This window comes from Microtus oregoni, unplaced genomic scaffold (genome assembly GCF_018167655.1).
Source record: "Microtus oregoni isolate MIOR12 unplaced genomic scaffold, Mior012 000085F_ref0000168, whole genome shotgun sequence".
Taxonomy (NCBI): Eukaryota; Metazoa; Chordata; class Mammalia; order Rodentia; family Cricetidae; genus Microtus; species Microtus oregoni.
The window spans coordinates 2,436,988-2,449,966 of NW_024544551.1; the positions used below are offsets into that span (position 1 = coordinate 2,436,988).

At 36.9% G+C, this 12,979-nt stretch overlaps 1 protein-coding gene across 5 annotated transcripts in view; it reads left to right on the top strand.

The window, feature by feature from the left end:
* The window catches only part of LOC121441939 (protein Largen), a 271,566-nt gene that overhangs the window by 150,554 nt on the left and 108,033 nt on the right, over window positions 1–12,979 (top strand). The window contains exon 1 of one of the 5 annotated variants that reach the window (XM_041643345.1): window positions 6,251–6,367. The exons of 3 other annotated variants lie outside the window; for them this stretch is intronic. Coding sequence is in view for 1 of the 2 variants with exons in the window: in XM_041643344.1 (XP_041499278.1) it covers window positions 12,599–12,601 (3 nt within the window). In the remaining variant the exon portion in view is untranslated. Of the gene's footprint in view, window positions 1–6,250; window positions 6,368–12,592; window positions 12,602–12,979 lie in introns of those variants that run through there. One more of the 5 variants, XM_041643344.1, reaches the window with a different exon arrangement.

Consider the following 12,979-nt stretch of genomic DNA (forward strand, 5'->3'; position numbering starts at 1 on the left):
TCCTAAGTGTATAGTTGTATGTAACTTCAATTTCAAAATAAGCCTCTTACCTTCTCGTAGAAATATTTCCAGAAGTACATGAAATGACCTCATCTCATGTTCTCATTGTCTAGCTGAATGCTCGGCTATTCCATACTTCCTTACAGTACCTTTACAGGCCTCCAACTTTTATGTTTGGAAAATGCTTTATCAACTTTATACTAATCCCATACATATATACATATATATAATATGTACATATATATATGATGTAGATATTGTGTAAATTAACTTGAACTTTCTAGTAAAAGTGCTGTTGAGTAGATATTAACACTTACCTGTATAACCACATGATATAATTCTTGTTTCTCTCACATAAACTAAGAACCAACTATCTAATTGTCCATATATTACATTTTTTAAATTTAAAACACCGCCCACTTACAAATTTGCAATATGATACTTTTTTTATGATTTCCCTTGCAGTAATGGTATTAGCTTAAATGTCATGCCTTTATATTTTCTTTTAAAATAGACTTTTTTTTTAGCCAACCATTTGAAAAGATAAAGCAATATTCTTGTATTCTATGTTAGCAGCATGATCATATGTTAACTGGTTTAAAGAATAAATACTTTGGTAAAGCACAGTAGGTTGTTTACATTGTTGGACTCTAGAGGGCTTTGACTTTTATCAATAATTGAAAGTGTAATTATAAAAAGATGCCTTTACACAGCTCTTGGAGGTGCAGTATAACGCTGAGGGACTTCATTAGCATTATACTTTATAAAATGCACCACAGATATACTGCACTGATATAGCTCATGTGGGATGGTGATATTCTTCCTACTTTAATATATGGAAAGGAACATGTAATGGGGTCTTACAAATAAGGAATACTTTGAAGGTTTCTCTTTGCATCTTAGCTCTATTAATGCTTGAAAAAAGTTACAAAGCATATTTTATAGTTTTCTTCCTTCATCACCTGACCATGTGAATTTCTAATTCTTTCCAACACAGTTTTGTTAAAGCAAACCAAGGGTAGGGTTTACTATAAAAACTACACTGTTGGGGAAAAAAACGATGCATGTTGAAGCCTTCCAGGGATTTAGCCACAGAATAATAGTCATGAAAGATTATTTTTCAAAACCCTTCAGCAGATTTAAATGGGTCTTTGCTCTCTGTGACGAAGACATTCGTTGTTTTTCAAATTACGTTTAATTTATTTTTATAAACTGTATCTACAGTCCCCTGACAGTGAAGACAGATGCCTGGAAAGCCTGCTTTATGGGAGTTCACATTTTAAACTTCATCTTTCTCTTTCATCTCATGTATTCTACTTCATTAAATTCAGCATAGGGTTATATTTTAAAATGAAATGCTCAACTCTCCATTAAGAACGCTGGAGCTTAAGACAGAAAGGGATGGCACAGTGCGTGCATCCCCTTTTTAATCAAGGATAATGCTCCCATATGCCTTTCCTTAAGCATCCTCTGGTCATATGTGAGTAAAAGCAGGTGCTTTCAACTTGAGAAAGATATTGCAAAGACGAGCTTGACAGTTTCTCGAATGTTTTCACTAATGCCAGAATAAATACAATACACCCTTCCTGTTTGCATCATTTTCCATGATTTTCATTGGCTTTGCGTCTCACATATTTAATGACTTATTTTATGGTAACTTCTTTCCACTTCTTCCAGGTCCTGCAAAATCCTAGGTGGTCACATCATTTGTTCATATGTCTGTAGTGTCATCCTGTTACCTCTGTCCAAGGCCAAACCCTTTAGGGTGGTGTGAAGATCCCTGCATACCATTGTGTGCTGCTATCAGCTTGTCTCTATCATTTTATCTTTATATGGTTCTTATTTTTCTCATGTTCGCTTTTCTTAACTAAGCACCCTCAATATGAACACGTAAGCCCACACTATCCCTGCTATACTCTACTACATTAGGTGATTTTCTACTTGTGGAACTCTCATTTTCTTATGCAAACTGTCTTATTTTACTCTGGTGTGTGTGTGTGTGTGTGTGTGTGTGTGTTTATGTCGCGTGCACACATATGCTTCAGGGTAATCTTTCAAGTTTCCCTCTACATGTATGTTCCTTCAATGTCCAAATATCCCATGTATATTTCTCCTGTTTCTTAATTATTTTTAAAATTAGTAAACCATGGAAGTGACACCTTAAAATGACCCTTTTTATCATCACATAATTGTTGAAAATCCAAATTACAGCCTCATCCCAAAGTTCCAACTTCAAATCTATTAACATTGGTATTAGTATCAACACTGCTAAGTAAAAGTATTTGAATTTTTGGCTAATGATATTATTTCAACCATGTAATTATGTATGTAAGACATCAAAAATGAGATTTTTATTATTTCGACACAAGAAATTTAATATTATACATATATCTTAAGTCAAACATAAAGTTGTACAATTTACCACTTTTTCTTCTTTATAGTGTTCACTAAGCATTTATTTCACTATGATATGCAAGATAAAATCCTGTAATGATGTGGGAGTGTCATATATCAATCTGTTGATTTCATTGATTAAGTAATAAAGAAACTGCTTGGCCTCATAGCTTAGAACATATGTGGGTGGAGTAAACAGAACAGAATGCTGGGAGGAAGAGGAAGTGAGCTCAGACTCGACAGCTCTGCTCTCTGGAGTAGAGACGCCATGCTCCGCTCTCCCGGGCAGACACACACGATGAAGCAAGCCGCCAGGTCAGACATGCTGAATCTTTCCCGGTAAGACCGGAGCTACACAAATTATTAGAGATGGGTTGATCGGGATATCAGAATTAGCCAGTAAGGGCTAGAGCTAATGGGCCAAGCAGAATGGGCCAAGCAGTGTTTAAAAGAATACAGTGTCCGTGTAATTATTTTGAGGCATAAGCTAGCAGGTGGCCAGGGTGCTGGGGACGCAGCCCCGCTGCTCCTATTACTACACTGTAATATAGGAATTTTAGTGTAAATGGAAGTCATTTTTTTTTGCATCTATTTATTTATTTATGTGGAGGGCAGAGTACAACTTGTTAGAGTCAGTTTTCTCCTCACAGCATGTGGGCTCTTGGAACAGAATTTGGGTTGTCAGGCTTGGTGGTATGTGCCTTATCTTAGTTGCTGCTTTGTTGCTTTAAAGACACACTATGACCAAGGCAACTCATACAAAAGAAAGCATTTAATTGGGATCTTGCTCACAGTTTCCTCATGGCAGGTAACTTGGTGGCAGGCAGAAATCCAGAGTGCTGGAGCGGTAACTGAGAGATTTTCATCTTGATCAACTAGCAACAGGCAGAGAGAGAGAAGCTGACAGACAGATACGGGGCCCCGAATATAGTCTTAAAACCTCAAACCCACCCCTAGTGACATATCCTCTTCAACAAGACCACACTCCTCTTTGGCCTTCCCAAAAAGTTCACTAACCCAGGACAAAGAATTCAAACATATGAGCTTACAGAGCACATTCTTATTCAAACTACCACATACTTTTACCTCAAAAACCATTTTGTGTTTTTGTAAATATTATATTAATAATAAATAGATTAAATAGCATAATTATGCAAGTTTAGTTTAATATTTAATTTTGATGTTTTAGTTCCAGACTAATTTCTGGAAGTATTACATGTTTTAAAGGTGTATAAGAGCCTTCTCGTATCTATCTATATGAAAACATAAAAGTGAGAGGTTACAAGTGAATTCATGGGGGTTATCTTGTGGACAGAATGCTTTGCTGTATTTTGCCCTATTTGATTTCTTCTTATTGTTTCTGCATTCAGTATATATTCATCATTCCATTTCTAAAAGCACATGATTTTCTTTCTTTTAGGAAAGTAGAATCATCACAAGAAGAAAAATATGAAGACCCCTTAAACAATTAATCACTGTACCATACAGCGGTAGATAGCAGGCAGGCATATGCAGGAGCGCTAGAGCTGTACAATGGGATTAAATGTCATTAGGAAGATTGTTTTGAAGTGAAAACAATATAAAGGCTAATTGGTTAAAGATACCAGAAGAGGGAGATAGGTAGATTGATGGATGGATGGATGGATGGATGGAGTGGTTGATAGATAGATGGATAGATGATAGATAGATAGATAGATAGATAGATAGATAGATAGATAGATAGAAAAACAGAGACAGAGAGAGTAAGTGGTGTCTGTGCGTGTGCATTGCATGCTCGTGTGTGTGTGTGCATGTGTGTGTGTGTTTGTGTGTGTGAGGAGTACATTTAAAGACATCTCTAGTGCAAAAGGAACAGGTTGAATGGAAATAGGATTTGATTAGATCCAGAACATACCTTACCGGGGATATTTGCAACACCACCCTCCCACTGGAGTTGATACTGATATTAATTGGGAAAATACTGGCAGCTTATTTCATCTTTTCATTTTCACATATATAAATGCAAAATGCTAGAGACTGGTGACTACAGGATGATGTTTACAAGTTACAGGACCATTACGCCATGATGCAACCTACTCTTGAATGTGATTGAAACGACGCCCTCCTGATCATACACTCAGAAGATGCAAATAGATGAATAAGTCATGAGGCTGCTGAAGTAAAAGGATATTTCTTTCCCCACACTTTACACGAAGTAGCAGGAGAAGCTCGTTACTCATTGAAATAACAAGAAATATGAAAACAGAAGTGAGTTAGCAAGGGCATTGCAGTCATGGTCTGTGGGTGATATTTGTTGAAGAGAAAAGTAAAGTGGAAATGGATCCCTTATTAATGACACGTAAATATCAAACTTATATGAATATATCTCATAGTACACTTTAACTCTTGGAGTCAGCTGCAAGTTTTAAAATAATAAAACTTGCAAATAGAACAGAACACATCAAAACTAGCCAAAAGCAATGTCTTTGCATTTCAGTGAACTTCTGTATGGTGATAGTAGCCATTCAGTGTGAATGCTGTGAAGGTTCTTGAAGTATTTTACACTTTCACTATTAAATATATTTTAATGCCCTTACACACTACCAAAAATGAAAATTTCACGACAGAGCTACAACCTCTGAGATTATTCTGTTAAATGTGACCAGAAAAGGTTAGACAGGAAAAAAATTATACCCTTATACTTTTCATATGTCAGTATCAGTCGGCTTTTAGTGAACCAATTCTTTGCTATAAAAATATATTAAGCAAAGTTTTATATGTAGACTAACCTGTGTTTTCATGTCACTTTTTTCTGTTACCACTGATATGTGTTGCCTCATACTGAATAGAAATCCGCTTGGCATATGACAAATAGAAACCATGTTAATCACACAAACCATGTTTGTACTACATATGTTAATTATCACCATTAACATAAATAATAATATAGGAGATTTCTACCACTTTTACGAGCAACTCAAAAATGTTTATAATTGGACTCAAAAATACTTAGAATAGTTTTTCAGATTTACATTTCAGGACTGAGTCAGAAAAAACAGAGGATGTGGGACATTTTTGGTACCTCTTATAAGCATAAAAATTACCCTTAATATGTCCTTTTAAGGTGCTGGATCTCACTATGTGAAGGATGAGAATCAGTTTCACTCCACTGGCTTGGATGAGGCATGCTCTAAGCTATGGTGTCACCCCCCAAAAAAAGATATTAAAAAATCTTAAAAAAGAACTTACAGAGGTATACACTGGTTGGACTTGTAGTCAAATCCATGTGGTTTCTGAGGGTCATTAACTAACTGAAATTGGCTACAAATTGCATGTGAGGGAAAGAATGATTCAGTATCCTGGAGAAACTGAAAACCTGGTACCATAGAACTCTCAGATCAGGAAGTCCAACCATGAAGGAAAACTGAATTCACCCCACATCCAGTTGCAATCTACTCTCCAACTCTAGAAGAGGGGGAGAGAGAGATCAAAGAGGGGTGCTCACACGATATTTATGTTCGCCTTAGATGAGCTGTTGTCTTTAGGCTTCACCTAAAGATTGAGATTGGCTCCTCAAAGGAAGAAATATCTATTTTCTCTTACAGGGGGCCAACATGAGCCCCTTGGCTCCCAGGACTGCTCCGTTGAACACCACAAACACTGGAGTGAAGAGGGCTAAGAGGGGCGAATTGTTTCCTGGCTATGATACCAAAATGTCTTCCCCGGAATGCAGTTAAAGCAAGTCTGACAAGAATTGAAACAAAAAGGTTAACAATTAATGCAGAAACTTACAGTTGGCCAAAGTGGAGAGAATGTGTCAGTGGGGTGCGCTCATGAACTATAGGAGCTGTGGCTGTTTGCCCAAGAGCAAGGAAGTAAACATTCCTGCATGGAAGTGTGGAACTCATGAGTCCCCACAACAAACTGAGATGCTAAAAACAGGTAATGGCTTTGGAGGAATGGAAGTCAGTTTGCTTTAACCGTGCAGCCCTTGGTAAGTTAACCTGATTCCAGCCATTGGTCCCACACGCAGAAGTATATGGGCACTGTAAGTTGGATTGATAAATTATTATTTAAAACATTTTTAAAAGACACCACAAAGTGGAGAGGTAGAGAGATGGGAAGGAATGTATATCTTAAGTGTCAAATATAGGAAAGGAGGAAGAGGGCAAGTAAAAATTATGTAACATAATTTTATTATTGTGAAGTTTAGGGTGTTTTACACTGTGGAAGAGACACTCTGCTGGTGCGGACAGCAAACTCATATTTCAGAGGAAATATCTCAGTGACTGATTGGCCTATGGAACTACAAGAGAATTGTTAGGGAAACTCTTGCCACTCTAAAAAGCTGAAGATAGTTCTCTGTTCCAAGGCTAGCCTAGCTGTCATTTGGAACCACTTCAGCATATATTTCCCATGCTTGTGACTGAACTTTTTCAGAGACCAAGAGAGAGAAACTCCAGTCATTCTTGCCTTTTTAATATCTTACAGATCCTTCCACATAAATAAATTTAAAAGCTTACCAAGTTGTGGAATAAATTAAATGCTTCCATTTGCTACATTTTTTTCTAAGATAAGTACAATTTAGTGTAATTTGACCAGTCACACTATAATTACAGGGTATGCTCATGCATACAGATTCACATGCCCTTTCTCAAACATGCTGTCATCTAACAGCAGAATGCACAATTGCGATGAAGAACTATTTATTTTAATTCCTACAGTATATCATTTGAGCAGAGAGATAGAAATGGAGCATTGAGTTATGACTATAAGTGGAAGGCAGATTAGTGCTCCTTTTTAGTGATGGAGCACACTCAAGGCTGCCTCCCTTGCTTCCTTCCTTTTCAGCCTCACATTCCATTTATCAGGTTGAAAGAAATGCTGTGTCAGTCCGCATTTGCATTCAGCTACAGAATGTACGCCAACAGTAAAGGGAGTTCGCGTTCTTATCCATGCTTCTTTTAGTAGTACTTCCTTTGACTCTTATTCATTTTTCCTTTGAGCTTTTTTTTTTTTTCTGCAGACATCCACAGTTTAAGGTAGATGCTTGCCGAGATCAATCCCAACTACTTAAGAATCAATAAATCACCTGGTAAAAGTCTCAGCTGGAGATAAACTCCTCTTTTTTTTTTCCTTTATGAATTTTGCAGTCAAAATTCTTCCAGCTGAGAATTGTTGAGTAACCCCAGAGAAAGATTCGTGCAAATTGAAGCTTTAAGATTATTGACCTTCATGTTACATGACTTTAATTAACGAAGATGAGTAGCATTTAGGAAAACTCTGGATACATTTAGAGTTATATTTGCAGAGAAAAGCATGCTTCAGTTCTCTCAGTCGTTTAGGAGTTGAAGAGGAAGAATATTATCCGAAGCTTTGGGGGAAAATCTGTGCTTCAGTGAAGAGGGAGAGCTAATCCTCCATGTCTCACCAAATCCCCACTTACCTCTCTTCCCTTTCTCCTCCACGTCTGTCTTTCTGGACCCTATGGATTGATGGGTCTCATGGCCTGAAAAATGAGACTTAAACCTTGAAATCATGACAAAGCTGAAAACACAGGCAAGGAATGACTTCAGTCCGAGTCTCTATTCCATTCCTTCACTAAGTAGAATGTCATTTAATACCTCGATTCAAAGTCACTGCACTGTGCTATGACTAGCAGAAAGCTAACCCGAAGGGAGTACAAATGGAGAGTTCCGGTACATGAGCCAACCATGTAGTGCGGGAACAGGGCACAGATGGGAGGAAAGGAATCCCTCAATTTTTCGTTTCGGGTTTATCTTTTTTTACTGGATTGTACTTCAGTGACATACATTAAGGCCTATTTTGTTCCTAACAATTTAATAGTTTAACAAGTAATATGTGTGGAGTATCTTCCCCTTTTTACTGATTTGTTACACATGGTCATGTATTTTATAAAGATGATTTCTTTCAATTGTATCATGTACTTTGGGCTATCGATCCCTCATATCCTCCCATTCCTTCGCTCTATTCCTTACTCTCTCATTAACTTCAATTCTTGTATTGACTTTAATAACTGTTTTATATCATTCATATAATACTTAGATATGTATCTATGAACACTCAAATATCCACAAATGAAGTGAAAGACACATTTGTCTTTCTGAATCTGAATATTTTGCTTAATGCAGTAAGGCCCTTTCACAGACGATTTTTAGCCAAGGACATGATTTTGTTTTTCCTTATGAATGAATAAGGCTCCATTTAGAATACTTAGTGCAATTTCTTTATCCATTCATCTCTTGGTGGGCATTGAGGCTGATCTATAAACCAGATTTTTTTCAAAGATTCCTGTGATAAGCATGGCTATGTAATATCTCTGTAGCATGTTGACTCAGAGTCCTATGAAAACACACCCAGAAGTGGTGTAACTGCGGCATATGGTAGATCTATTTTTAGTTTTGAACTCCATACTGATTTACATAGTGACTAGACCAGTTTTTGCTCCCTCAAGGAGTTTATGAAAGTTCCCTTTGTCCATAACCTCACCATCATGTATTGCTTGTTTTCGTAATGATAGCTATTCTGATCCTAGGAAAATACAATCTCAATCGATTTTGACTTACATTGTTTTCCCTGTCTTATTCTGATTTCAGTGGAAATGCTTTGAGGCTTTATTCTAGTAGTATAATGTTGAATATAGATTTCCCATTTATAGCTTTATTATTTTAGCAATGTACTTCTGTTCCTAGCTTCTTCAGAGTTTTTATCATGATGGATGCCTTTTTGCTGTCTGTTGAGATTATCAAGAGGCTTGGAATCTATTAATATGATACATTATTTTCACTTCTAGTTTAATTTTGATATTGTTTATTGGCCTATAAATATATAACTTTCTTCTAAATGGTACAAATTAAATTTTCTCATAGCCTCTAATGACTCTTTGAATCTCACTGATGTCTGTTGTATGACTACCTTTTCACTTCCAACACTCTTCATCTGAATCTTCTCTCTTTGTCTTGTAGTGAATTTGCCTAATGATTTCTGAATCTTTGTTGTCTTTTCTAAGAGACATCACTTTGCTTCATTGGTCCCATGCATAATTCTTTTGTCTCTATTTCGTTAATTTCTTCCCTGATCATTTTTATTTGTGTCTACGTATTATATTGTTTCCCCAAGATGTTGAAGCATATCATTATTCCTTTCAGGTTGATTTTAAACACACAGACTTTCTAGTTATAAAATTTCCTTTTAGAACAATTTTTGTTGCATCCCACAGTTTTTAGTCTGTTGTTGTTTCATTTTTCATTAAATTCTAGAATTTTATATTCCCTGCTTTTCATCATCCTGTATTGTGTTGAACAATCTCCCTGATATGAGTACTGTCATATAGTGTTTTTTGTCAGTGCCTAATTAATGATCTACAGGACTTTGGACTTCACCTCTCTCAATCAACAAGGGAGTGAAGAAAGGAGAGACAGCTATAGCAGAAGAGCTGGGGTTGGGTGGATTGTGTGCTCTGGTGGAGACTCCCGAGCATCTCAGACACTCAGGTTGTTTATTATATGCCGCTGAGTAAAGAGAAAAACTTACTTTATACAGCTGAACTAGGAGGCAGGTTCTTCTCATGCAGCTGAATGAGAGGAAGCAGGCTGCCTAATCTCTGGAGGAGGTTTCTGTATGGGAGCAGTTTTAGACTGCAGTCAGCAGGAGGTAGAAACTGGAGTTAATAGTTACTGTGCCCCGGTTTTATCTAAAAACAACCTTTCCTAACATCTGCAGTTGAACCAGAGAAAATCTTTATCATTTATCTACTTGTTTGTTAGTTTTAAACAAATAATTACTCTGAGCAGAACGAGATGTTGCCTCAGTATAGTTTTTGTTTTCATTTACGTAATGACAAAAGATGCTCGGTACCTTTCTGTGTTAATAGATCATTTTGCTTCTTTGAGATGTGTCTGTTCTGATCATTTTTCTGCCTTTGGTTGGATTACTTGATTTTATTATTTCTTTTTATATTGTGTATATCAATTCTCCTAATAACTGACCAATATTTCTCCCATTCTATATGATGGCTCTTCACTTTGCTGACTGTTATTATCATTTTTTTGTAAACTGGATGCAATCCCGTGTCAATTATTAGTTTAATTTCCTGAGCTATTAGAAACTTATTAGGAAGTCATTGCTTATGCCAATATCGTGGCATGTTTCCCCTGTGTTTATCACTACCATTTTCAGAGTTTCTGGTCATATTATGCTCTTTAACCTATTTTGATTTGATATTTTATAGAGGGTGAGATATATAAAAGTCTACCTTTAATCTTCTACATGTGAATATTTAGTTTTCCTAGGAACAATTTGATAAAAAGATACTTCTTCCAGGCGTTTTTGACATCATGTAAAATGATATTATTAATAATAATAACAATAATAATAACTGTTGAACATCCTGACCACAGTTTTCCTTTCCCCTCTCCTCCCAGTCATTCCCACCTCACGGCCCCTCCACATCTACTCTTCCTTCTCTTTGCTTTCTATTCAGCAAAGAGCAGGCTTCTCATAGATGTCAATCAAACATGCAGATCAAGTTGCAGTAAGACTAGGCACTTCCCCTAGTATAAAGGCTGAACAAAGCAATTCAATGAGGAAAGGGTTTCTAAAAGCTGTCAAAAGAGTCAGACAGCCTCTGCTCACACTGTCAGGAGTCCCACAAGAAGACACAGTTACATAACTGTAACACAGGGCCTAGGTCAGTCTCATGTAGGCTCCCTGGTTGTTGGTTTAGTCTCTATGAACCCCTATGAGACCAGGTTAGTTGATTCTGTGAATTTTCTTGTGTTCTTTATCCTTTTGCCTATTACAATCCTTTCTTCCTCTCTTTTGCAGGATTCCCTGAGCTCTTTCTAATGTTTGACTTGTGGATCGCTGCAACTGTTTCTATTAGTGACTGGATGGAGCCTACCTAATGACTATTGCGCAGCAATATATCTAAGTATAGCAGGATAGCATTAGTTATCATTATATTGACTTTCTTTTCAGTCCTGTATATTTCTTTCCTAGGTCTCTGGATATTCAGCCTCTGTATCTAGGCACTCAAAGTAGTCTCAGGGGTGGGATCCCTCTCATGGCATGGGTTGACCGTCATTGTTGACTTCTCTCACAATTTATTTCTGTGTCACCACTGCCCTACCACATCTTGTAGGCAAGACAATTGTATGTTGAACATTGGTGCCCAATCCTTCCATTGGATATCTTGCCTCAATATCCATCTCTCAGTTTTTATTGTTCATGTTACATTTGGTGCCCAACAAAGAGAAATTCTTTTATGCAATCTTGCAACTCCGTTTGTGAATTCATTTATTCTATTCTATGTTTTTCTTAATCAGTCACTCACTAGTGGATATTTAGATTATCACTAGTTTTTTTCACTTATATTTATTTGCTTATTTATATAATTTGAACTCTAACAAATCAAAAGAAAGTCCTGCAAAGAAAACTGTTATGGGTTTCCATGTTAGTTTTCCTGGAATCGGCTGGAGTTTCTTAATAAAAGAGCTGTACCAAGGATGTACCTTACCTAGTTTGTAAGATATTGACAATAATATTGTAAATTGATATTTTTTGTCTGTGTTAGCAAAGTGTAAATTTCTTGTTCACTCAAATCACAACCAGCAATTTACATAAAAAAAACCTGTATTCTTGAGCTGTTCCTGCCCCTCATCAGCTGCAGCAATCAGAAGAGTGGGCCCTATACCTTGACTGAGCAACACAGTAGAGCTGGCCTTGAAGGTGTAGGTATGGGAAAACCCACCTGGAAGACATGAAAGCCAGAGATCTAGCCCTGCAATTTGTTCATTCCATCGTGAATGAAAGGAGTGAACTAGCCAGGGCAATGTTGGAGAGCTTACCTTGGTAATGAGGATGCAGAGAGCTGGTAGGCTGATCAACTCTGCAAATCCCCCGGCCCAGAACCAAGTTATGTGTTGGTCCACCCCATTATTTATCCTAACTGTGATCTGTTGGAGTATAGGGATGGGGACAGGGGTTGTATCTGTCATATGGACCCAGGACTGAAGGATTTCCAAGACACAGGGTAGAAAAGGGATGTCCAGGAAGAGTCCCAGTGAGGGTCCAGCATCAACGGTGAAGCACATAATAGGGGCCTTGAACCAGACCAATGATTCTTTGCAATAAATGCCAACATGTAAAAGTGTATGGATGAAGGGATTTCTTACATGACTCACAGCGTCACACTGCAGCTTCTATGGTGAGATATTTTCCCCTTCTTCCTGTTTTTCTCTTAAATTTTATTTTGTTTTATTTTTTTATTTTTGCAGAGGACAAGTAGGCTCAGGAGGCATTATGTGAACGACACAAGGAATAAATAAATAATGTAAAAAACCTGTATTCTCCCTGACTAAGAAATTGACATTAAATTCTATATCCCTTTTCTTTAGTGTATATATTTCCAATTTCTATTATGATTGAGGGTTTTCATATGCTTAATAAATTATGTGTGCATTTTATGTAAATTGCTTGCCTATAAGTTTCCTTCCCCCAATTTTGTTATGTCTGTGGGTGTTCTTGCATGGATATTAACTTTGTTTAAATTGTTTCATTCATTTAATTGCCTAAGTTTGTATTG